The sequence below is a fragment of the Caloenas nicobarica genome, chromosome 7 (genome assembly GCF_036013445.1).
Source record: "Caloenas nicobarica isolate bCalNic1 chromosome 7, bCalNic1.hap1, whole genome shotgun sequence".
NCBI classification, from domain to species: Eukaryota; Metazoa; Chordata; class Aves; order Columbiformes; family Columbidae; genus Caloenas; species Caloenas nicobarica.
The window spans coordinates 15938871-15966633 of NC_088251.1; the positions used below are offsets into that span (position 1 = coordinate 15938871).

The window sequence follows — 27763 nt, forward strand, 5'->3', positions numbered from 1 at the left end:
GCTGTGTGGTAGGGAATGCCACCATTCATTCACACTCGGCTGAGGACTTTTTTCCTTTTCCCCCCATCCCCGCCCCCCAGGCCTCCAGTCCAAATACATATTCATGTTTTGGGCCCATCTCTGAAATTTTATTTCCTTTTTGAGCTTGTCCTTTAGCATTTATTCAGTCAAGAGCCATGTGAAGGCACTTAACTTGTGCTTGACAATCAGGGAAAATTAAAATTAGCAACTGAAAGGTAAAGAAACTCATTTTTATTAGGCATTATGAATGTTTAATCCCAAATTTACTATTCCTGTAGTTAACCCTGTTGACATTAGCTGCTTGTACTGTATCAGTGAAGTATGGAAATGAGATATTTTGGGCTTGAGGAATTAGTTAGAATGAAAACTCAGTGCCATGTAAAGAGAAAAGAGATTACTTGTAGAAGCCAAATAACTTGGCTTAAGGATTTTGTCTCTATAAACTTTTAAAACATTTTATAATTAGCAAAATGTTAATCCCCTGAATAAAGAGTAAATTTGCACAGAGGGAGCACTGTGCTCTTTAACTTTACTGACTATTGAGAAGACTCTCCTCGTGAAAATTTTTCACGAGTTTTGGAACTAGTATTTTTGAAGAACTTTCATAGGAATGATCACCAAAATCTACTAATTCTTCAGCTAATGAAAATACCCATCTGGACATCGTGAATTTCTCCCATCTCGTACAAATTGGAAGATACAATATCTTGTAAACAACAAGAACAACAACCAAAACCAACCAAACAAAACAACAAAAAACCCCCAAAATACAAATAAGAATTCACTCTAATAATCTAGTTCTTTGGACTTTGTTTAAATATCTGCAGTTCCTTTACAATGAAGGAAAGTAAAATGAATCCATACCTGGAGTCATGCATAGAAACTGCTTCTACAAACCTCTTTGTTTTGACTGAGGGCAATGTAATCATTTGTTTATAGGAAATATTACTTTTACTTTTCACCTCCCAAATCTGGGAAATTTCTCAGTGTGAATTGAGAACTTAGCTTAGATGTGCATGTTTTGACTCAGTCTTTTGATACAGCAGCGTTTTGGCTTTAATTGCTATAAAATGACCCTGGTTATGATAGAAAACTGGTCACAAAACTGCCAGTGATAGCGAAAACAAAATTTACATTGAAAGAGTGGTCAGAGAAAGAATTTCCAGGTGAAATTGCCATTTTAATTGGTAACCAGCCCAGTGTTTCCTTGAAATGAAGTTTCTGAACTCCTGCTTTTCTTACATGAAATGGTGGGGTTTTGTTTTGGTTTTTTGTCATTGCAAGAAACAAAGCCATTAACTTAAAATTTTTAAAATGTTATTTTTTATTTTAATACATGTCTTTTTCTGTGATTCTAGAGCTTTGTTCTTTTTGCAGCATATACCCTTGTGCAATGTATTGCATTATTGTCTCACACTGTAATTTACTTACAATTGGCTGGAGTCTAAAAATAATCATCTACTCACATTTCTGTCCCCTAAGCTTACCTATTAACTTGCACAATATAAGTCTGTCAAATACAAGAATGATTGATCTAAGTAAGCTAAAGGAAAAGATGTTCAAATGCTCCCTGTTAACATGTAAATTACATTAACATAATCTTGAATTAATCATATACACTAGTCTGAAAATTGCCTGCCTTTTAATATAATGGGAAAAAAGCTACAGAGGTATTTTAGCTATGATTGTGCCACATATTAACAAGTGTGTGCAAAATACAGTTGCCTTCTGAAAGATGATTCATGTACCGTCTCAGCTCCTAATTACTACTTGAAGGTTAAGAGGAAATCTCCTGGGGCCCCTGAAATGTGCCATGTTGTTGAGCCTGCAGAAACATCAGCATCTAAGCTGGTGCCCCTGAGAAGCGTTCAAGCTCCTAAGCCAAAATGTTGCCCCAAGTGATGACCCAAGCCCAGCTCTGAGCCTGGCACCAGCACGCAGCAGCCCTGCTGCTCTCCTCACCCCTTCGTTTCTACAGGAAAGAGGATCAAATGCACAGCATCGACAAACAGCTGCCTGGGATGCAACAAAGGGCACACGTGATGTTCAGTCCAAATGCTGACAGCACTATAATTAATAAAAAAATGTATTTAAAGCTTAATAGCTTTTGCCTTTAGGATACCATGTGGTACTAATCTATTTTATTAGCTTATGTTGTCTATACTACAAAAGATATGAAAAAGACCAATTCCAAAAAAGTCGGCTTTTTGACAATAAGACTTAGTATGTTATTGGGAGTTTTGTTGCAAACAGGCATTATGTTCTGCCAAGAACTGTCATTGTTTATGTCTAATTGTGCTTTCAGATAGAGAAATAAGAGACAGATGAACGATAAGTGTGCTCGACACAGATTAATTATTGTGTAAAATAAACACTTTTGTTGGCTTGTGTATCACTACAGGGGGTTATAATATCAATGATGTCATGTTTTACTGGACTAGAGGAAATGATTCAGTTCGAGGTTTGGACACACTCCGACTGGCACAATACACAGTAGAAGATCACTTTACCTCAGTATCTGAAGCAGTATATGAGACAGGTAAGAACACCCTTCTAAGACTTTCTAGGTACAGTTTAGAATATGGCTCTGGGAACAGAGCAGCATTAAGGAACTGAGCACATTGCTTTCTCTTAGGATGACAGTTTTCATCTTCTGCTAGATCATATTCTTGAAACTATACATACTTTTCCAGATGTTACCAGCAGAGACCCAGCTAATGTAAATGTTGAGAGTTTTTGAGCATTTTCTTGGAGGCTACACATTATCTAAAGAATGATAAACAAGATATGTACTACTTCCACGTAATGTCAGGGAGAGCTCTTGTGAAAGAAGAGCCTGTAATTTGGGTATTTAAATTTGAGAGGGACCAGCTCAGAACAGTTCCCAGCTTTCCTGGAGATAACCACTCTGGCTTTATTAGGCAAGTCAAAAGCAAGAAGTTGGGTTTCATGGCTAGTGTTTGTGGGAGCTGCTCTTTGTCTGCAGCAGCCTCTGTCCAGCCTGGTGGGCTGCAGAGGACATTGCCTGGCCTGAGCTTCCACTGAAGTGTTTCTGCAGACCTGCTGATCTTAGGAAACTGCTATAGGAAGTTTCTGCAGAACTTAACATCATGAAAAGGTCTGCTCCTGTTTATTTTCAAAAGGGCTTTCAGAGAGTTCAAGACCTTCCAAACCTGCTTTGTGCTCTGAGTCACGCTTACACCCTTCATTACCGTTCTTCACTGTATACTCCGTTTCTCTTCCGCTCAAGTCAATGCGCCAGCTGAAAAAGTGATCTTTAAATGAAGACACGCACATCCTTCAAAGCTATAGCTTCACCAGAAGATATGCTACTAATGCTGAATCACAGAAATATAGTTTCTGTATTCCATTGTTGGGTATTTCTGCTTTAATAATTCAACACAGAGAAACTTTACCATCTAATTTCAGGTATTAAATCAGGGTAAAAGTCGAAGTTCTCTAAATGGATATAAAAGTAGAAATGAAATACATACCAGCAGGCTCCAGGATCACAAAGTATCTTGCTACTTACATAAGTGACATCTGCTTGCCTTCCTCCTCTTTACAGCTTCTGGGTAAGCAACGTCAGGTTCAATCAAAGGAGAATAATCCTTTAGTGCTGCTCTACCCAGAAGGGCACTAGGACCTGTTCACCATACAGGAAAGAAGAGGAAACCTGCTTAATTCTTAACCACCTTCTATCATAGAGTCCAGGCTCTAAATGTAAAAAAAATAGATTTTTTTTTTTTTTTTTTTTAAATAGAGTAAAACAAATTTCCACTTATAACTGAAGAGGCGTGATCAAATGAGTTGTGCTTTTCTTTTCAGTAAATGATGCTGTCTTCCTCCCTTTATGTTGGCAGGTATCATATGTATAAAATCAAAAGCCACATTTAATGATACATTTTTTTTTAACACATGCAACTTAATTCTATTAAAATTTCCCACACCTGCTTGTTTCAACTCTCCTGTTCAAAGACATGTTATCAAGTACTATGCAGTACTTTTGAAATGGAATCTTATAATCCTCTTAATTTTCTATTGAGTCATTATGAATTAGGTGCTATTTTCTACAGTTTGTGGTTGGTGTTTGTGTTTTGTTTGGTGGGGTTTTTTTAAGGAAAGCAGTGCCTACTCTAGCCCATGTTAAAAGAAAAAAAGTAACCAAATAATGGAACTATGTAATCAATTTCAAAAGGAAAAAATGATGCTTTGCGTTTCCTTGTCACTATTAATAGATATCTGAAAGTATTTTAAAAACAACAGTTACCTTATAAATATCAGTAATTTATAACAGTTACGATTCAAAAGGCTAAAGATATGAGAAAAGAGCCCTGTGAAAAAGAGCCTGTATTTCCTAACACAGCAAAAAAAGCAATCAGGATTTAATACTCTGTGAACTTGAACAGACAGTACAGCTGCTGTGCAAGTGAAATATTGTACAACAAAGCAACCCCCAAGTTCATGTACAGCCACTGACAGAGCCAAATTTAAAATGTAGTCAGCAAAATTCCTGCATAAGTAACTTCAGTAAATTGAAGAAAAGGACATTGTGGATTAATCTTGCTTATAGAACAGCATGTATCACGTAATAGTAATCACATTATTTTATTTGCATAATAGTAAGTCACTTCAAGTAATGTTAGCTAGAGTGCTGTTGCTGGCTAGGGTTTGTTGTTGTTTTCACTTTGGTACAGATTTTGTTTTGGACATGAGTAAATTAAGTGCTAGAACCACTTTTAACTGTAGTCTTTATTCTGCATACACTGATACGCTCTTGAAGCCTAAAACCATCTGCATCAGTGGCTGCTGGGTTTTTATTTTAGCTGTATAGCCAGCACCACCTGCATTCTCAGAGTAATAAACAGTGATATAAAAAGCTTGCCTTTCATATTGGAAAAACATAAAAGCAATGAAAGACTGTTACAGTCTAGATTTTTGTGTAAATAATCATAGAAATAAGGCTGAAATACACTTTAAGAATTCATTTAATCTATTCTCGTGTTGCAAGGCAAGATCATCTATATCTACAGCCTACTTCCTGACAGATGTTTCTAGGAGTAAGTCAGACAAACCTCCAAAGTGTCTGCTTCATCCTTGCTAGATGACTTTTTTCTGGTGATTATCACATGCATATTTTCCTCATGTCTAATCTTGATCTCCCTTGATGCATTTCAAACCCATTATGTGGATATAGAAGATAAATTTCCTGCTATTTTTCAGCTGCCCTTTCACTGTTTCAGGATAGATGTGTCTTTTCTCAGACCAACACTTTCCCCTCTTTTTAATTAGTACAAACAGTTTCTAGATCTCCTGTCTTTGCTATTGTTCTCCCTCGAATTGCTCATATCTTTGCTGATGTGCAGCACCCAAAAATGTTCCCATCAGAAATCCTCCACAGAGGGGAGGATTTACTTAATGCATTTCATGAACTCTGTTTTTCTTTATCTGTTCTGGATTGATATTTGCTTTTCTTGCAGAAAATTGTTGTGCATTTTTGACGTTGTTCAGATTGTGATTCCTTCTCCAGTAATCCAGCTCCTTTATTGCTCTGTTGCCACGTATTGCCTATGCTCTGTTTAGGAGCTAGGGATTCCCACCTGAGTGTAGGACTTTTTACTTGTTTTTGTTGAAATGCATTTTGTTTTACTCAGGCTGATAGTTGTTGAGATAATTTTGGACTGTAATACTGTTCTCTAATGTGCTAACACTCCTCTCTTAAAAGACACTTGGTATGTCATGATGTTTGTTAGTGAACAGTACTGGGCACAGGACAGACCCCATGTGTTCACACTTGATAAATGCTTCTATTTTCACTGCAAGCGATAGCTAATTAATCTCAATTAACATTTGTAATTGGAGAAAGTGGCAAAAACTCATTTAATACTTGAGGCTAATTGGCTGTCGATAGTTTTTCTTCTGGCTGGCAACTTTCCTGAAGTCTTGCTCTAACTACTGCAATCTTCCTGCCAAGTCTTCAGCCCCAGCCTGGAGGGCAGGGAGAATTATGTCAGGCAGTCAGGGCTCTCAGTGATCTTCCCTGCTTAGAAAACCATGAAGTCAGCAAAATGGCATATTTAACTGGTATTATTTTGGCAGAACAGAGGGAAAGAAGAAACAAAAGCATAAAGTCAGTCTCCTCTTCTTGATGCACAAAGACAAGACATTTGCCTCTTGAAAAAGGCTGCAAAAGGATCTGGCTGCTGTTCCTTGTCTGCAGTCACTGCCAGGGTTTTGATATCTATCACAAATCCTGCTTTCACCTCCTTAAACTAAAGGCTTTGTCAGACCTTGGTTAGCTATACAATGTTGAAACTCTTCTGACCCCTGGCCACTCTATGTTATTAGCTTCTCAGGTGGGAGGTCAGGACTGAGCCATTGATGAGTTGCTCTCATTTATCATGAGTGATCTGAAAATCGAAAAGTATATAAACCATGTATAAACTCTAAAGGGTGTCTAAGACTGTATAAATATGACAGACTCCTACACAGAGTGTATTCATCAGACACAGTCTCTTTCTCTCAAAATAGAAGCATTACCTTGCTTTGTCCTACAGGCCCATCTGCACTTTCCCAAGGCTCAGGAGATTTCTTAGTTAATAATGAAACTTTTCAAGGATTTCCAATTCTTCTTTTTTCAGGTATGGTACACCGAGTAACTTCATTCATTCTTTTTATCAGTTCTTTAAAAATCTGTAATTGCTCACGAATTGTTATTTCTGAGAACATCTTCTTTGCCATACAGGGCTTACAAACAATCTCAGAACTGTATTCAGTATAATCTTATCTAGTGAGTTTTTGGTCAGTCTCAACTAAGATTCAAGCAGTTACATATGCATATATATGTTACCATATATATATGTTCAAGTTACCTACCTGAGTACATATAATCGCTCTTTTTAACCAAGGTTTTCCCCTTGAATTGATGTTGAAAGGTTTTCCATCATTAGTTGTTTTTGTGAGACTTCTGTAGAACAGTTTAGAAAGAAAAGAGTTTTGGAAAATGCGTTGAAAAAGTTACAGTAACATAAAAACATGTGGAAATGCAATTAATGGAATTAATATTAAGAATAACTTCTGGGAAATTCTTTATAGTATAGACAGAAATATACAGAAGGACTTGGAAAGCTTTCTGTGGCATAATTTTTTTGTAAGTTTTGTTTTGTTTTTTTTAATAGCTAAGCTAAATGGATAAATGTCTGTATATAAACACTACATGAAAGAGTTTGTTTCATTCTTTTTTGGATTTCAAATTTGGATTTCAAACTCATTTTTTTTAAAGCCCTTTCATGAAGGTAAAACACATGTTGAGAAGCCTGTCCTGATCTTTCATTTCCTTTAGTTCACCTCTGAAGAACAAGTAGGAAAAGAGGTAGTTTGTAAGATCTTGACTGAAGATGACTGTTCTCTGAGGGAGGGACAAAGGAGCTGTGATAACATATTAATCATGTATATTGACGCCCTTAGCATCCTACATCAGTCAAAGACTTGTATTTCAGTTGCACAACATATTTGTTGGGTAAAAATGGGGATGCTACCAATTCCTTAATGCATATGTTCATTGCAAACAAGCAATAAAAAATTGCATACTGAAAACTATGTTTTCAGCACATAGTTAAGGCAGTAAAATGCTATTTAAAGCTTTCCTGTACTGTGCCCTTAAAATGTGCAAGAAGAGAAGAAAATGATGCATTGGAAGAGTTAGACTGATGCGCTTCTGTGAGATGTACATCACACATTTTAGCTGGCACCCAAGGGCTTAGGCATACATAATTCATGACAGAGCGGAATGTGCTCTTTGTGCCTGACTGCACAGCCCTGTGCAGGACACCAGAGTGCTTCTTACATAAAAAGTCATGTGGAGCAGTCTTTTACTGGAGTAGAGTTCATCAAAAAGAACACAGGAGGTAACTGTGGGGAAGATGCTCCCATCCTGGAACATTGGAGTGAAAGTTAGGAACTGCTGACAGTGTGTGTAGAGCATCTGTCCTTCCTTCAGGTGCCTCTGCTGTGACTGTCCACTGGTCAGAGGGCAGCGGGAAAGAGCAGAGATGCAGCGTTCTGCCATCAGCCAGGAACAGACATCACAGAAAAATACTTGTTTGTGTGTGGTGGGTGTTTTTTTTGGGGTGGTGGTGGTGTTGTTGTTTTTGTTTTTAATCCTAGGGTGATAAGGAAGCCTGTTGAAGTTTATATCTACTTCTCAGGCAGTGTAGCAACAGTGTTAACAAAATCATCAGTATTATGGCAAGGTCTATGCAAAGTGTCAGGCAGCGCTGTAAATTAGAATATTGTTTTTAGAAGCCAATAGCCAAACTTCAAAGGCAAGTCATAAAGAGGAATAAAATAGCTTTTCTTCCCTTCAGAAAGATCTGCTCTAGACCTACACCTAGTCAGCTACTCAGAGTCTATGCTGGTATAATTTTTGATACTGAAACAAAAGTAATCAGCTGGAACCAACTGAAACTTTTTCTTTCAACTCTTTCTACTTTTTTTTTTTTTAAGGAGTAGAGAGAGTTACAGTAGGTATGAGACTATACTCTGCTATCTAGAGTTGTTCTTCATTCACAAGCTAGAGCTACTGTCCAGTTTTGTTCTTCTGCCCTCTAGTAAATTTTATAAACCCGCGGTAACTCGGCTTAATCTTCTTTCACTATGAGGTGACCAAGTAGAATACCTCACATTCTGATGGATTTAGAGTATGTGTACTGACAGTCATTTAGGTTCAGATTCATCTGAGAAACTGTTAAACAGAGTAATTTGATACTTTAAGTGCTAACAGTATGCCTTTACTGCAGAGTTAGCTATCTGCACAGATATTATTTCCATCACATTACCAAATTTAAATCAGAGCAGTCACACACTGAGGTGGCATCCATCATGGGCCAGAAACTTGAAAGAAAAAGAATCTTCTCATTTTAATGCAAACATTTTGTGGTCAATAAGACTCAAGGAAGGGATAAACCTGACAGTTTTGAGGAGTTAATGAGCTGTGCTTGAGTTGACTCTGGTAAAGCCAGCACTAGGATTACATGAAGCTGTTTCACTTTTGATCTTACTGATGGCACAACAGTGTCAGATGTGCAAATCAAAGGCAATGAGATACAGCATTGCTATCTCATGTACAACTCACGTAACAGGACTAGCAAATCTGTTTCTTTTTAAAGATACCTTTTGGTACAGGCAGAATGTAGAGGGAAATAGACTGCAATATTTCTGTCTTCATTTTCTCCCGTTGCTCATTTCTTTAGCATGATAAGTATGCACTGCATACTTTTTCTTGACTACTGTCTTCAGTTTATCACAGAAGGAGCTCATATGAATTCTATATATAGTTTGCTTCAAAATTTCCATTATAAAAGCTCTTCTGAACTCTTTAGAGAAACGCTGACATTATTATTATAATGTCCATGATGTGCCTTTGGATTGTGGCAAGCCAAAAGCCCTAAGGTTAGAGAAACGCCTTCTCTTTGTTCCCCAAAAAGCTACTCAGCTATAAGCTGTTACATCTCTATTTCTCTTTGTTGTCCACATTACTTCAGAAATTTCTGACACCAGGAAAAATAACACAAAAGAGCACAGGTACAGTCAGAGGTCTCGTCTACATTTGGCAATTGCAGCAAAGTGGCAAAGCGTGACTTTCAGGTTTGATATTTTGAACTAACTTCCTGTGTACCCACTTGGCTTTTATATTAAGGTGAATGGAGATTCAGTTGTAGGGTGCTAAAGAGGAGATGGCATTGCTGTACAGCTATTATGTATTGGCTATTTCAGAGTTTTCATTCTTAAAGACAATCTCTAAGGCTGAACCACAGGAACACCTAGGTGCCTGTGGTACCTGCAGGAAGCACAGTCCAGTCTCTTCGCCCCCCTTTGCTGGGTACATGCCACCACATCTTTCCCCTTGGTCAGCACAGAAAGACAAGACAAATGACTTTTGTGGAGGATTCTGTTTTGTGCTGATGGTTTGCACCCTTTGCACTCTCACATGAGCTCTGGGTTGACAGCCTTCCCTCATGGTGGCTGTGACATAATCCTTCGTGTGCTAGCTGCAACCATGCAACAGTAATGACAGTTCCAAGTACAAACACTGCAGAGAAAAATCTTGTCTTTCTGTTTAAGAGTATCTAGTCTGAGTTCTAGCTAAATAGCAGCCTAGAAGATTGCAAGCAAAATTAATAAAATCCTTAACAGTTTTTATTAAGGTTTTAAATGCTTGCTCTTGCACACTAGGAAGCACAGATTTACAATCCCTAAATATGCTTTATGCTATAGTCTTTTATTATACAGACTGAAGTAATGTTGCACGGTTGACTGTAAGTTTTATGCTTCCTAACTTTTGAGTGCTTTACCTTGGTTTGCTTATGCTTAAAATCAATTTTGGTGGGCAAAATTACTGAAATAATTGTATTGGTAAAAATCACAGTATTGATGGGGTACACTAATGTAATGTTCCGCTTTTCACATAGAAATGATGATAACAGTATAAATCATCTTTGTGTCTCCTGCCCCATGGAGAGAGTTAAGGATCTACTGTCTATCTTTGTATCCTTTTTTTTTCTGTCAGTCAGAAACTCAAAGACCACATTATGTTGAACTTACAAAGTAGAACCCTAATTACAGTGCGTTTGTACTTTCAGCAGAAAGAGCTGACTACCAAAGGGCTATTTAGTCCACTAGTGAAAAGTCAGAGTCAACGTGGTAGACAGCTGCAGTCAGATTACTATTAGAAATCAGGCATTCATTTTTAACAGAATGATTTTAATAATTGTAACAGATTACTGAGAGAAATGGTCAATGCTGCATGTCTAAATATTCTTAGATTAAGTCTAGAGGTCTGTGTGAAAGGTAGACTCTGTTTCAATCAAAGCGATTGAGTTCAATGCAAGTAATAACTGGGGAAATTTAATGATTTGTGATTAGGGTCAGACTACATAATCTAGCGACTCTTTCTGATTTTTAGAGTTCTATGAAACCTTATTGTTCTTTGGATGCAATTTATACAATACTTTTAAAAATGAAAATTTAACTATCCATTTTCAAGCCTAGAAGCAAGACGACATTTCTTGGCATCTATTACTTGCACTTCAAGCTTCTAAAAGTATTCTTTGATTCCATGTCTCACAGTGCACCTGAGGGATGTACAAATAACCTGTCTATGCGTATATTGTTGCTAAAGTGCATTCACCATTCTGTAGTTCTGTCCTGACTCACAGCACTCAGCACTGTAAACAAATACAGGTCCTGGAGATCATAATTTGTTGGATTAAAAGAGATGAAGCCAAAGCTATCTGACCACAGTATATTCAAGCATTACTCTCTTACTGATTTGCTGGTTCAATAATTTTGTTAAAATAATATTTTTAAAACTTAAATAACTCTTAATTTTGAAGCCTGTTTTGTACATTTAAGTTAGTAAAAAGCAAGCTTTTGCCTTACTTTGATCTGTTGGACTGGTAGCAATTTCAGATCTGGCACTTCTGTTGCCCAAGCATAGCCAAATTTTGCTCAGTTAGTGAGCTGGATATCAAATTCAGGCTCTACTTACCAGTGTGCTGTTCCCTAAAGAAACCCAATTCTCTCTTTGACTGTGGGCCCAAACTTCCATCTTTTGCAAATTACTAATTTAGAAGAAAATAATTTATGCCGCAACAGTGATACTGCTCAGAACAGCACAAACACTGTAAGGCACTAATGTAAAGAAAGAATAGTGAAGATGAAAAGACATCTTGTTTTTAAGGGGAATATAAGAGGGAGATCAGCAGTATCAGAGAAAGTACCTTTGATCCATATCTTGAGCAATAGGAAATGGAAAGAAAAGCAAAATAAAACAGATATTTGAGGCAATATAAGATAAGGACCCATACTAACTTAATAAAGTTACAATTGTTGTGTTAGTTTGTTATAGTTCATTGTGGTAATTCTTATGAGTAGCCACAGCTAAATACATTTATGATTTCAAATTTCCTTGCATTGTGTTAAATAATGAATCATTCTTTCCACACATTGATGGGTTTATTTTTTCCTTCACTAACTCTCAGTGAATTTCCATTTATTTAATGAAACTCTGGATATGCTGACTTGGTGTTATACATTTTTTTATTTTTCAGTTCAGTTTAGACTCTTCATAACAGAATTTTTCAGCGCAGTGTTTAATTTTTTTCAAACTTGTTAGGCTTTTGCATTGTGATACACAAAAGTAATACAGGTTGGTAATTTAAAGAATTTTTATGAATTGAACATTCATTATTTTTTTTTCCTGCTCTTTCCACAGGACGTTACCCAAAACTAGTGTTTCACTTTGAACTCAAGAGAAACATCTTGTATTTCATACTAGAAACGTATGTACCATCAATCCTACTGGTTGTACTCTCCTGGGTATCATTTTGGATAAGCCAGTCTTCAGTTCCAGCCAGAATCTGCATAGGTGAGAAGCCAATAAAACAAAACAAAAGGAAACAAACCAATAGTTGGATCATTAAGGTGTTTTCTTTATTGCATGTACATGGCATCCATTTGCAGAAGTTGCAAACGCTTCTGACGTTTGTGGAATTGCTTTTCTGGCTTGTCATCTGCAGTACATCATGCAGACTCTCCTTAAAGCCTTGCTATTCTTTAACTAAGAATATGTCTTTGGGAGCTACAGGAGACTTAGAGGCAAGGGAAGCTGCTGAAAGCAAATGAAAAAACTCAGTCATTTTGGAAATAATTTCAACATTTCCAAACACATGGCATGCACAGGCAGAATTGTGAGGCTTTTGTGAGGTCTAATGATACATACTAATTAACACATGAATAATAAGAGGATTATAAGAGATTAAATATAATTAATTTCAAATAAAGGATATTCTGAAAGGGAAAGAATGCAAATCAGTTCTGATCTGACTGCAGGTGGGATGGGAAAAACACTCCTACAGAATAGGGAAGAAAGAAAGATTTCACATCAAATGAGGCCAGTGACAACTGCACTGAGCGTTTGCATAGTATTGCAATAATAATGTGTTAATCAGAAATATGCATTCTATGGCACCAAAATCCCTCTCATGTTAATTTCCAGTCTTCTCAGCATTACAAACTTTTTAATGAGTGTTTTTAAGCATTTAACTTCAGAATCACAAGTTCATTTGAAAGTCTTCTTTCCAAAACACGGCGCATTAAATTCTGTGGCATACTAGGAGTTCACAGAGCCAGGAAAAACTTGTCTTGTAGCAGGGCCCTTGCAGTGAAGGGCCCCATTGCTATACGTGTTTTCTCAGAACTTAGATGTTCGCATTCCACAGGTGTTACCACAGTCCTTACTATGACAACGCTGATGATGGGAGCCAGGACTTCACTCCCAAATGCTAATTGCTTTATTAAGGCAATTGATGTGTACCTCGGCATCTGCTTCAGTTTCATCTTTGGAGCACTGTTAGAGTATGCCGTGGCTCATTTCTGCACTCTGCATCAACTCAGTTCAAAGGAACTTCCAAAGGTACTTTAATAACTTTATTGTTGTCCTACAAAACAGATTTCAATTATACGTGCTAAAGAGAATGATTTATCTTAGTACTAACTGTAAATGTATTTAAGGAAGTTTCTATTTTAGACTACGGACAGTGAAAACAAAATAACCCTGAGTAAAAGAAAAATTATTTGTATATCTGGAGCTTTTTGGAAGATATCAAATGGAGTGAAACATCCATCTGTAATAATTCCCTTTTGTGGCATGGACTTTATGGCCATTTATCAAACAATGTGCTAGACGTATCACAAAAATCAAAGGCAATTGTCTCCCCAGCACTGGCATACACGTACTTGACAGTTACAAAATCAGACCGAGCTCAGTGACTTGATCTTATTGCAATACAGAAAAAAAAAAAAATTGTCACATTTTGTTTATTAAACCCTCTGCGGTTGCATGGTACTTGGATCAGTTTACTACCAGATAACTTCATTTATTAGGTGTATTGGATCCCTGTAGCCTTCAACTTACCCCTTCTCTTTCAGCTGAAGCTCAGACTGGGATACACTTTCTGTTCTGCATCATTATAGCAGCACTTTTTGCTGCCCTAATGAGCTTCTCACAACTCTGAAATACTGTGAAATTGTCATATTGCTGAAATAATTGGGACAGATTCATGAAGAAGTTTTGTCACATCTTCCATCTCCAGTGTTTAGCACTACTTTCCTAAGCAGTGAGAACAAAATCACAAGGAAGTTGGAAGCTGATTGTCTTGCGGCTTTTAATTACAGAACTGAATCTAATATGCATGATAGAAAAGAAAATTTAAAGCATCTTATGAAATTTCTGGACAAATAGAAAAAAGTAAAACACAGAAAGTGAAAATAAAAAAGCAGGAAGAAGTTTGGTTGAGTGCTGTAGGGATAGACAGCCAGAAGAAGAAAGATTGTCAACTATTTAAGCTAAACCAGAACAGAGCATCCCAAATGCCTAAGCAAAGCTCTTAGGTAGGCTCAAGAAACAGGATATTGAGTTCAAATGGAGAAGCCTAAAAACAATGAAGATCAACCAAGATGTCTCTCTTTTTTTTTTTTTTAAAATGCCTACATAGTTCAACAATTAATATGGGATTTTGGCTGTTTGGATAAGAAAGAGGTTCTGTAAATGCACAGGAATGTGTTCAAAGCCATAATTAGATCTAGGTGTGTGGAGAAGGACTGAAAAATGGACACAAAGCTTAGCCACTCAGTGGGTTTTAGAAGACATTGTCTAATGGTGGAATGTCTGCAAATGGGCAAACACTCACTTTGAATGAGGATTTGAGTGGAAAGTCTGAAAAGTGATTTTTCTTGGCAAGGTAGCATCAGTGGCGATTCCCTCTGAGCATATCCATCTTGTGAAGTAAGTGGTTGTCATTTTGCTCATAGAGCAGAAAAAAAAGCTTATTGGAGGTTTGGGTAAGAACATAAAATGTTTCAGTCCTTGGATGATTAAGCATCTTTGGATCTGTGAAGGGAACTTATGACTGCCCTTGCCTTTGCCTACCTCTATCAGATTCCCTTTCATCTGGGGCACATGTACCAGTGCTTGCAGATCAGGCAGACATGGGAACTCGAAGACTTGAAAGTCATGGAGTAAGTGGAGGTAGCTTTAAAATGAGGAAGGAAGAAACCCTTAAGGTACAGTTTTGTGATGGACTTAATGATTGAAAGGGATGATCTATCACTGCAGGCACATTTCTGCCTTTTGCTGTCCTTCAGGTGCCCAACTCACTTCTTGCCCACACAAATACATAAGGGAAGGGGCAATTGGCTGGTCCTAGATCAGCTCAAGACTTTGCAGAATAAGGAAAATGCCTGCCATGTCCTTTTCCTACTGTAGCCAAGGACAAGCCCTGCTTACTGAGCGGGGTGCCATGGACAGCACACTTGGCTTGTATTTCTCATTTCTCACTGTGAAAACTAAAATGTTGCAAGGACAGAAGCAACAGCTAAAATCTCATGTCACTGCCTAGCACGTACTTAAATTTGTGTGAGTATCATCACCTTAAATGTGTTCTCCTCATTATCATATTCTCTTGTGGACATGTGTTAATTAGAAATCTCACTTCCTGATTTTTTTATTCTCATATGAGAGCTGATAGCAAATTTGCACTCAGAACTATGTAAATAAATGTAGGAAGTGAATTGTAACCCTCTGCCTTGTATAGGAATTAGTTGTACTGGTTTGCTTTCTGGTTTGCTCTTTACAGCAGTTAGGTACTAGAATATCTTGTTCCTTTGGAGTCTCTAGTTTAGAATATAAACTGGTAAAAGACCTCATCACATTCACACTCTTGGAGTGAACCAGGACCCACAGAGACAGCTTCAAAGTTAATGGCAAAAGCAGAGGAAGAACCTGCTGCAAGGAAGGTCAGACAAAATGTCCCATTCACATTGACTGCATAAATGGAGAGGTTTCCCCTCCAAAATTCTGAGTTTATTCTCTTTTCTGCAAAGGTGTGAATTGTACTCTCCTATAAACCAGAGAAATTCTCTTTGACGTTGCTCTGTCTTTCACCTAAACCTCTTCCTTTTGGTCAGAAATGAGGAAAGTTTGAAAACTGAAAATAAGGTTTCAAGGGCAGTATTCTGCCTACGTGGCATTTCTGTGCAAGCATCATGCAGTCTTCCTGAACACTGCGTAGGCTCCATGTGTGCAACACTCTAGGTTGAAATATTTTTAATCTTTATTATTCAATGGAAGTGACTACTTTCCTCAATTCTGTTAGATGTCAGCAAACACTTCAGCTAATATAAACAGCAGCCACAGTAGCAGGTGCCATATACAGTGCTTTTTGGGTGACATACAGTAACTTTTGTGGATGCTACTGATTTTGTATCCAAACAGAGTCCTTGGTGCCAGCTGCCATTTTCTCATTGATAGCTGGAATCCAGGGAAAACTTAGCGTGACATTTAAAATTAAAGCCACAGTTGAACACTTGCAACAGATTTTTTTGTTCTACAATGTAAACCAGCTTAATCTTTCATCACATTCAGTTCTCCACAGTGAGCTGGAAAAGTCCCTTGATAGTCTCAGTTTATAAGACTCTTTTTTTTTTTTATAAGCTAGCAGTGGTGGTTCTTCTCTAGACTAGATTTCTCCTTTTCAAGCAATGTGATACAGCACTTCTGTAAAATTGTCTCTGTTCTGTGAAAGCCCTGCCTTGTAACACTGCAAACAGAATCAAGTATATACGCACCATATATGGTATTTTCTACTTAAGTAATAACTGCCTCTTGGGGAGTAGAAAGGAGTTAAGAACAGTCTAATAAAGCACCAGCCTCCTGCGAATTGTTCACGTGCAGTTATGTGAAAAGAAAAATGGCACGTATGCAATGTCCTTTCATGCTCTGCAGTAGAAGTGATTCTGTACGACTTTTAGCCAGCCCTACCTGAGAGACAAATAGACTCTTACAATGAATAATGCCCAAATCCTGCCGGTATTCAAGTATAGATGTTGTTTTGCTCTCTTTTCCCTTTCAAAAAAATGAGAGCAGCAGAAAGATGTCAGGACTCTTCTGAGGGGTTTCTTCATTTTATTAACTTTTGAAGCACCAAGTGCATTCATGAGGCTGTTTCGCCAGTGCCTTGTTTCAAGTGCCGGGTGCTGCCAACAAAGGCTCCGCTGCCACCCCCAGCGCTTCCCTCGGCTGCCTCAACTGTTTGAAGCAGAAGAGCTTGGTATTTATAACAGAGTTAGGCCCCAAGTAAAACTCCAGGTTTGAGTTTTAGTACTACCCTGGGGATTGTTTAAGGTTCGGACTGGAATTTTGTGGTATGATCTTCTTAATGCTTTATACAGAGATTTTTATCCTGGCCTTTGGTTTCAAAATACTTATGTAGCTGCGGGAGGGTGGGTGGAGGATGAGTGAGGTCTTGTAGTCAAGTGTATTTTTAGGATGACACGTTGTGTTGAGCTACGTTTATCTCTCTCGAATAAAATATACTGGATTTTTTTTTTTTTTTGTAAATTGAAAATGAAAAGCAGTAATAATCCCCTTTTCTAGCTCCATCTGTTCTGCTGCACTGATTCACAGCAGTGTGAGGACATTGTCCAGACTCCACTTTAATTTTCAAGGACGTTACTAATTTTAGATGAGGAAAGGCTCAAGAACTGCGTTGTCTACAAGTACCCTGGGGAGAAGAGCAATTCTGCACAGGCATGGAGATCACTTGGGTGGCTTAATGAGCTTTCTTTGACTTTAACAGCTGGAATATTTCTAAATGAGCTTTTTGTGTGGCTACACATAGGGCTGTACATCTCAACTTATCTAAAGTTTGTCCTTGTCTGATCTATTTCTTCTCATGATGCAAATGGAAAAAGCAATTTGGTCAGAGGAAAGAGATTCTACATTTCACAAATGAATATTTAGCCTTTTTTTTTGCTTGTATGCCCTCACTGATTTGGAGGATAATAAAATCATCAGGAGAAAATTAAAATTATGTGTACACCTGCCTGGATTAAAATGACCCCTCCTCTAACTATGCAAGTTTATGTTTAGTTTAGATACAAAGTTGCAGCCAATCTTTGTAGCTTGGATCTGCTGGTATCTCTGCAATATCCTAAACCAAACTAAATGCCCCAGAACTTTCAAGAAAGTTTGTGTTTAGAGCTAAGCTGCAGCTGATGTCTAATCCTGTGTCCTCTGAGTCAGTTAACAGAAAACCCGCTGACTTCAAAGGGTGAAGATTTCATACATGAACTTCATGGCTCTGAGCCATTTCTAATCAAAGAAACAAAACCTACCAGAAGGCTTATACAACATTCTCCAAAGAGCTGTCCTGATACAGGGAAGCACATAAAAATGCGCTTAACCTTAGTGTAACTTTGAACTTAAAGCATGGGTTTCAGGACTTGAAAGAAAGTACTATGAGCTATTTAGTATTGAATTAGTTGTGGGGCTTGTCTGTCTTTATGACCCTCTTTTCTTTGTGCTTCTTTCTTGTTTTAAGTTAATTTGATTTTCATCACGAAGCATTGGGAATAGAGTAGCTAACTGCACAGAATGAAAGTGTCTTGTATTCTGGGATGCTTGGTTTGGGGTCCAACCATCTTGACTAGCTGATCTGGCAGCTCTCCCACCTTCTCCATCTCCAGACGGGGTTTGCTTTACCTGCTTTCTAGATGGTGGCTTTTGCCTGTGTTTTCCCTGAGCAGAAGACAGCTTATTGTTGCACATTTCATAGATTTGCTGCTGTCTTCAGTAAAGCTTGGTGGGCCATATTTGAATAAATGCAGCTTTGCTCGACAGTCCTACAAAAGCTTTTGCAGTAAGGTGTTGTTTAAGTCGGTGTTTTTCCTGTAAATGGAGACGTTGAAAGCTGAAAGCAGCTCTCTGGTGCGTGTAGGTGCTCGCCCTTGAAATCAAGGAGTGAGATACAGGAGTCACAGTAAGAAAAATTATTTTATTTGCTGCAGCTCTAAAGTAAATAGGCAATGAAACATGCACTGAAGTACCTACTGTTTTGTTTCCTATCAGGATGAGGATGAGGAGGCTGAAGAAGAGAGGAATGGAGTCCTGGCAGCAATCACTAACGGTTTCAGTGACCCTGATTATATGAACAAGATTGATTCAAACAAGAGCAGCAAAACCAGCATCGATGAAAAAAAGGAGAGAAGTAAACACAGTGGGTGTGGTTCTCCAATGTCAGTAGTGAAAAGACTTTTCTGTATCTTTGATTGCTTACATGTTAAAAATCCTTACCACATAGACAACTATGCCAGGTTTTCTTTCCCGTTATCTTTCATCATAATTAATGTATTTTATTGGGTATATTACTTGTATTTCTAAGTATTTGAACATGTAAAATTGTTTTAAAGTTTAGAAAGTGGATATGAGAGGGGAAATTGCAGAAGAATTAAGAAGCTGCATTTGGATAAAGTGATATAAAAAAACCATGTTATGTTTTCAAGTATTTCTACAAAGTTTCTTGTTAATTCACTTTTCCACTGTTAAATGGCTGTCACCCAAACCTGACTTTCCTATTAGCATGCATGTCCCATATTAAACTATTTATCAGAGGGAAATAAGTATTTTTTAATATTTTAATAGTCAACTTTGTAAAAAAATTACTTGCACTGCATTGAATACATTTAAAACTAAACCCAATGAAGTGTTGTTTTCCCGTTATGCTTTCCATATTCAGGTCCTTCTAGCTTTGTCAATAATGCATAAATTTTCCAGATCATGTAAGAAAATGTTTAATTGCAGATCAAATTGGTTTTGCTTCATAGCAAGAAACAGGTGTGAAGACATGGGCTATCAACACAAACAAAACAATATATTCATCTGTGTAAGGTCACAAATATGCTTCCAGACTCTTCCCTGCATCTTTAGACAGGACTGCCATAGGCATCGAAGGCTTTTCTGAATAAGTGCAAGGCAGAATGTAGAAATGGACTGGATCCAAAATGCTTAGATCCAGAGAGATGTTTTTCTCAAGGACATACTTAGGTGTTGGCCAATCCCTGATGGAATATGGCTATTTATCCTAATGTTTATACTCTGTGCTCTGGTCAGTCACAACTGCCTGTGTAAATATTATGCAGAGGAAAAATCTGATATGCTTAATTTTCAGCTTAGCAAATTTCTTTTGAGTTACTTGCCATTAAAATGTCATGTAAAAATGAAAAGACTTTTTGAATTGGAAAGAAAACCCTGGATATGCAATAACTCTTTATGAAGAAATGGAAGTTTTATACAGATGAAATTATGACCCACATGAGAGAATGGTTATACTTGATGAAAAACTGTAATATTCTTTCCGAGTGGTTACTTCACTGAAAGATATTACAAAAGTTATTGATATGGTAACTTATTTCTTATACTGCAGTCTGGAAGTTTAGAAGCACTTATTTTTGTACATTTTTCCTGACCATAATATATGTGTGGGTTGCATATGTATGTATAAATGTGTATATGTGCTTTTATGGACTGTGTACCTTGGCATTTATGATGATCTGACACACTGCACACATAGAAATGCATGAAAAAGCCCCCATAATATTGACACTCTTTGACACACCTTTCTACAAGTAAGCTGCTCATGAAGAACAGGAGAAGAAGGAAAGTGCAAAATACCAGGGTGGGTTAGATATGCGCCTGCTCACAAAGAAATCCTTGAAAATCATTGCACACTGGTAAACAATTATTAGGTAAAAAAAATCCCCTCAGTTTTTTCATTTTCTAAATGTATTGAGTACTGAAAGTTCATTTCTTTTATCAGTAATGCTTTTTACAAGGCTTATTGAGGCAATGTGGCTTCAAGAACAGTCTACTAGCTTTTGGTACCTTGTGGCTCTTCTGACTTTCATATAAAAGCAAATGCATTCAAGAAATCTATTATAATTGTTATTTAACATTCTGCTGTTGCAGATTTAACCTTAAACCCTTTATTCAGGAACAAATTCTATGGGATTTTTCTTGGAAATGAGCTGTGGAACTGGACTTTGAGATCTCTTTCCAGTTCTTACTCCCATAAAATTCACAGAAGGCATATGGTAAAGCTCTGTATTTTGTTTCTTGAATTTGAAATTTACATTAATCCTGAATCTTTTCGAATAGTTATCCACCCATTGCAGGTTACCTGTTGTGTTAACGCTAAATTTGGGATTTATGTTTATTACACACATAAAGTAAGCATTTAGAGTTTTGTAGCTTCGAATTAACTTTGAGATAATTCACCTTAAACATTCTTTTAGAAAGCTGTTGAAGGTCTGGACAGCTTTATTTACAGTGCATTGGTTGATAACAGGGTCTGTTTTCCCCCTGATGTGCTAACTGTAATCAGAGTTAGACACTGATGTCTCCCATGTTTACATGAAAAAATAAACTGCACAGCCAGATTATTTATTATTCTGCTCTGCATAATTCTGCATTAATTACTAATTTGAAAAAACGAAACTCGATTTGACATGAATTTGTGTAAGTAGAAGATATTCCCCCCAGGGAACAGGGGAACAGATTTTCAATATGGTGTATGAAGAATGAAGAACAGCATTTTAATTATCCCATTCAAACATGCAAAACTGTCCTGAGAAACTATCAAATTCCTTGGATTTAACTGGAAAGGCTCTTCTCAGTAAGTGGTGTTCACAAACAATGCATTGAAGGCTAATACTCAGAGGTAATTTAGAGATGGAGATGTCTCTTTCTGAGCTAACAAGGACTGAAGTGGAGGTTGAAGCACTCAAAGCTGCCGTTGGCAAGGAAAATAGCTTTGTTTTCATAGCTGGTGAAAAGGAAAGGGGAAAGACCTTGGACTTTCTGCAATCATCTCCTAGTTGATAGTTGTCTTTCTTTTGCTTACTTTGTACTGTTTTCTAATCAGAGACCTTTCTGGACTCATAATTCAGAAATATCCTGTCATATTTTGAGGCCACTTGAGGCAAATGTACAACTAGGGACCCGAGGCAGGTGAAAGGGAGTAGTGACACAAACTGGTGATGCACCTTCATGTAATTTACTTTGCTATTAGCAGGAGGTGTACTACTTTTGATGTATCTGGAGGCAGCAGCCACTCCAAGGAATAAATCTCCTTTCTCTATGGAATACCCGCAGGCCTGATCTTCTGGTTTAGCAGCCGTCTCACAGGTGTATAAGCATTGTGCAGACTAGAAAAACATCTCTGACCTTAATAAGCTCTTTGTTCTTATTGTATTTCTTAATGGAAAAGTACATCTACTATAAAAATAAAATCCTTTACTGAGCTATGTCTTTAAATATAATAAAAATGTTGGGAGATTTTAGGCATTTGAAGGTATTAATCCTTGCTACCTTTCCACTTTGGCAATTATTTGGTGTGTTTCTCTGATTCAGCCATGTTGTAGGTATGTATCTCATGCAGCCTGCTTACTGGGATGCTATTTGGGATGTTTTGAGAGTATTTGAAACATTTCACCTAAATCAAAAGGGAAATACAAAGAAAGATGATGTTTTAAAACAGGCATTTATTAGCTCTCTCATAAATTAAGAAGGCATTTTAATGAATATCAGAACATTTATTTTAAAACAAAAGTGACCCCATCCGAATATTCCAGTCACCATATTTGGCAAGCATAAGGAAAGGGCATACATCTGTTGATCTGAGTACCCATTTTCAGCACAGCGACTTTCTTTATTATCAGTACAGCAATAACTTAAATAGCTCCATTTCCTTCCTTGCAAATATCTCAATTGTTTGTGCTAATCATTTTAAGGGAACTGTTACTTTTTTTGGCATGGGAAAACGTATTAAAAAAAATTATGCTCCACATTGTCACCCTGCAATTCAAAAAGAAATTACCAAAAATATTAGAGATTAAAGAAAACCTACATAACAGTAAAGCTGGTGACAGAATAAACAGAAAAATGTAAACCTTGTTTCTTTCTGCTGTCTGCTCTTGCCAGTGGCATGGTGCAGCTGAGCATGTAGAACAAGACTGGGAGTGCGATCTGAAAGGCTACTGGAGAACCGATGCTGCTGGTACAATTCACTCCGTGGAGCAGTAGATGGAGCTAACTAACTGCTCTTCACGATTGAATGAGTAAATGGCAAACAGCTAGTTAAGGAGGACTCTAGGGAAAAGCTATTACAAGCTGACATTTGTACTATGGTAAGTAGGTCATGTTTGTAGTGACAGATTAATTAAAATCAGACAAAACAGCATTGTCAGGTGGACTATTGAGGACTTCTGTTTTTCACACTGAAGTTCAGGCTTCTCAAATCCAGACTATTTCCATCATTTTAGCCACTGAAATCATTAACATATTCTGCCAGTCTGCAATGTAACTTTATGATCACAATACCTTATGTTTTAAGCCTGAATTTTCTATCCTTATGTCAAGGCTTTCTCCTGCAGGTTATAATGTTTCAAATCAAAATATTGTATCATCTCAGTATTTCAAGACAGGCAGAACAGTGGCTGTACCAACAGTTTTCCTACAAATATTTAAGAATCCTAAATAAATGTTCTCAGGAAATTCACTGGCAGACTGCTAACAGTTGACACAAGGATCAAATTAATTTTAAAAGCCAGTTCAAAGTTTTTTGGAAAAGTTTACTTTGAAGTAGGGTTTGTTAAAACAGTGGGAAACTGAGTCATGGGAGTCTTCTGAGCTGATTACTGCAATTACAAGCTGTCTCAACCTGGGAGCTGAAGACTGGAGTGGATTCTGCTTACTACAGAGAAGTGGGTGCTTGACAGTGCTTAAAGCAGATAAACTTGACATGATTTTGAAGACTGTGATGGATTTGCCATTACTTATATAACTTTATAATTAAAACCAGGGGTCCACTTTAATAATATTGCTAAATTCAGCTTTTCATCAATTTCCATCTGGAGACATCTTTCCCCAGTCCTATCTGACAGTCAAACTTTCCATCCTCAGAAAGAGAAGGATGGGGGACATTTGAGGGCACTTCAGTCTCTTGATGTGAGTTTACTCATATAACTTGCGTTCTGTGTTTCTTTTCAAACTGGAATGGTCCCTATTTTTCCGTTCCAGATCAAAGACAGTGGAAACTTCAGAAGGCAAAATAACCCCATAAGATTTTAGCACTATCACATGCACACAAATCACAACCTGATTAATTTTCAGTCTCTGCTCTGAATTTAAATTTAATCAAGATTTAACCACTGGATAACTTCATCTGTATAAACACACAGCTGGCCCACCGCTTGCCATAGCAGGTAACTTTTGGAACACAGACAGTGCAAGGATTTGATACCGGGGTTAGCTGATTTCTCAGAAAGGAGAGGAATGTCGTTTTTCTGCTTTAAAGGCAGGTCAGGAATGGATCCAGAATAGCAGCTCTCATAGCACCTGCTCTAGCTGGGGCTTGGCCGCTTTGGAAGCTGAACAAGCTGGCAAAGTTAGAAAAAAATTAACATGAGAGTATAAAATGAATTTCAAACCTGAATTACATATTGACATTCTCAGCTTGTATGCCCCTGGCCCTCATGCTGATGTTGATGTTGCTTCCAACAACATCCATTGCATCTCAGAAACAGTAACTAACTTGTGAGCTTTGCCAGCATGGGGAAAGCTAGCATTGCACCCACTGATACATCCTGGAAAGATGCAGAAAAATAGATTATTGTCTCCTCATTTTCTATGTCCCAGCTTCTTTAGGAGCCAGTTCATTTCAGTCCACTTCCAGTTTTGGTTTATTGAACACCTGCTTTGGATCAGTGCCATGACAAGGTGAACAAGAATCACATAACACTGCATTAGTCTCTTCTAAGGGAACCATCCGCACAGTTCTATGCATTTAAATGCTAGTCCATTAGACTCATATGCTGAGCTATGTTATGCATTCAGCTAATTCAGTCCTAATCAAAGTGCTTTTTATTCACAGCAATGTATTTTTGATGATATCTTATGAATACAACTGTCCTTTTCTGTGGTATTTCCCATCCTTGTGAAGAAAAGAAGACCTATAGGAACAGCTTCTACCCTACACTATCAGTCTATGAGTTGGTTACAGGGACGTGGTCCAATCCTTGCTGAAGTTTTATGTAAGGCTTACCTTGACAACCCTTCGGTGCATTTCTGAGAACATGAGAACTGACAGTCTTGACCCCTCAAAATGTCACAATCTTCAAAATAATAGTATAGCAGATTAAAGTCTCAGGAAATTCAGTAAGTAGCTAAATATAAATTGTACCTTGTTCTCAACTTCTTTCCCAGAAAGATGAGTAAGAGATTGAGTATCATTTTGTCACCCGTAGGTTACCTTTTCTGTAAGCAAGTGCACGTAATGGCCTGAGCTGGATTTCTCTCCTGTCAGATAACTTGAATTACCATGCAGCTCTTTGCCAGCAGAATCAAAAACTGTTTCTGTATCTTTTGTATCTCTGCATATGCCTGTATTCTAGCTGTAGCATTTCCCTCTCTACATTGTTCTTTGATAATGTCAGGTCTCCAGAGGCACTGTCATGCTGTACTAAAGATGACAGAGGGACAAGCCAAAATCATCAATTTTAATGATATTTCAGCATCATCCTGGTCCTGTGTCATTCCTGTGTATACTGCAGTCATCAGTCTATGTTTGTCTAAAACGGTCCATGCCAGAAACTTAAATGCAGAGGGGGCTGAAGAGGCTAATTTATTATATTTTGACAAGGACCAGCCTCATCTGGCCATCCAGTGAATAGTGCATCCACTTTCTCAGATCCAAATTGCTGTTAGTTTTCATGACCCTCTTATCTCTGTGCTGTGTCTATCCATCCTGGTTTCCTTATCACATAATAGGATTTTGCCTGTATCTTCCAATTTAATTTCTATTGGCTTTCAATGTGTGCGATGCTGAGAGCACAAGCTGGGACGTGAGCCTGTCTTGCTGAGAGGTGGGGTCACTCACCCCAAAATGTATTACCTCATCTGCAGTGCGGGAGGACTGTTGGCCATGGCGGCTGGGTCCCCTTGCTTCTTTGGGTTTTATTTCTGATTTGAATCACTACCTACACCAAGGGGAGCCCCTACCCACACGTCTACCTATCAAGGGCTCTCTAACTAAAAGCTTCAGAGACTTAAATAGATGGGGTAAAGAGTGTATTAGGTTAGATGTGTCGATATATCTGCCCATTAATCCATGCTACCTAGTTTTTTGAACCTGTTGTTGTATTTTTACCATATATGATAAAGGAACAGAAATCTCAGAAACAGGGTGTTCCTACGAACTTTATGAAATAGATGTCCAGGTCAGAGAGACATCTGACTGCTACTCACAAGGCACAACACTACAGCATGAGCTTGTGTCTTTTTAAATCCCAGAGAAAACACACTGAAGAGAGCACATCTAAGTGCCTCAAATGCAGAACAAGCTTCAGTCACAATTTATATCTTCCAGACATGAGAGTCAAGCAACACTGAAACACCAATCTGGGGAAAATGAGGCTTCATTAGCTCTAATATTCATGAGCTACTTAAATTCTCTGGTCCTCAGAGACTGAAAGTGATGCAGAAGGGCAGAGCACTGCTCTTTACTTTTTTCCTGAATGACAGTGCGATTTCGAACTGTTTTCAGTTTGGGCTGTGTGAAAACACTGTAAAAAGGATGCTGTTACAACTATAGAAAAAATATGTATGTCTCTAATCTTCCTCTTACTCTCATTCTCTGCTCATCCTTTCCTCCTTCTTCCATCTTTGTAAATACAATCTTTTAGTATTAGATTAGCTTTTTTTTTTTTTCCCAGCTGAATTTAAATCTCTCACTTGGTGACAGGTGCTAAATAAAAAATCAGCCTGCCTCCTTCACCTCTGGCCCTGGATGGCCTCATGGAAATCAAACTGGAACATATTAATACAAGGGGAAAGAGTTACCAGAAGAAGTGTCCTCACCTTTGTAAAAAAAGAACAATTAAAGTAAAAATGTAGCTGAAACACACGTATTGTATTCATCTCCTGAGCAGAATATGTATTTGTAATCCTGATTAAAGGGCATGTCACTGGAATTTTACAACATATGCAGAAGATATTTTATCTAGAACCTGAAAAACAAAATAGTGATCAGAAGAGGGTGCTCTCAGCTCATGCTTCTTTGGTTTTGTTTTGAACATGTTGGTGGGAGTCTGTAGAATATTTTCTCTCGTTGTTGAGATTAATAAAATGTCTTTTTGTAAAATATGCTCTGGGGTTTTTCACTAGATCGATCGCACCTTCATACTGTGCTATGTGTAAAATATAGGCTCAAGTCTTTGATTCTAGACTTTTCTATATGCTTAAGAAGGCTTTCTGTGATATTAACACAAGTCATTCCACAATGAACTTGCTCTGTTTGGGCTCACAATATTTTCTATGTTATGTTTATTTTCTCATGCGGTCACACTCTGGTGACATTAATATTTACAGGAATGGAATTCCTAGCAGCCAAGACTGAGTGATATGGAAACCTTTAAAAATTGCAAGAGCAGCAACTCATTCCAATAACACTTGCATTTTTATCCAGGCATGAAAAATAAAGAATAACATATAACCTCAGTGATCAATTTCCAGTTATTGAAATATCCCATATATCTAAGTATTCACAAACAACTGGTTAATCTTTAGTGTAGAATTTAATGAAAACTTAGTGCTGCCAATAATGAGATTTTTAGCAAAACATTTGAGCACAGAGTTCACTTCAGGGAATACTGTACATCAGAAAATACCTGATTTGATAAGTTTTATTAAGGCAGTGTGGATGTCATGGATAAAAATAAACCTTTTAAAACGTAGTTGATATATAAGTGCAGTTTCGTCATTTTTGGAGAGCCAGTTTTTTAAGATGAA

At 37.6% G+C, this 27763-nt stretch overlaps 1 protein-coding gene across 1 annotated transcript in view; it reads left to right on the forward strand.

The window, feature by feature from the left end:
• The window catches only part of LOC135990792 (gamma-aminobutyric acid receptor subunit pi-like), a 37866-nt gene extending 18566 nt beyond the window's left edge, over window positions 1-19300 (forward strand). Inside the window, exons 6-9 of the mRNA XM_065638838.1 lie at window positions 2423-2560; window positions 12296-12448; window positions 13302-13495; window positions 18989-19300. Coding sequence (XP_065494910.1) covers window positions 2423-2560; window positions 12296-12448; window positions 13302-13495; window positions 18989-19300 — 797 coding nt within the window. The remainder of the gene's footprint in view (window positions 1-2422; window positions 2561-12295; window positions 12449-13301; window positions 13496-18988) is intronic.
• Window positions 19301-27763: the final 8463 nt, after the last annotated feature.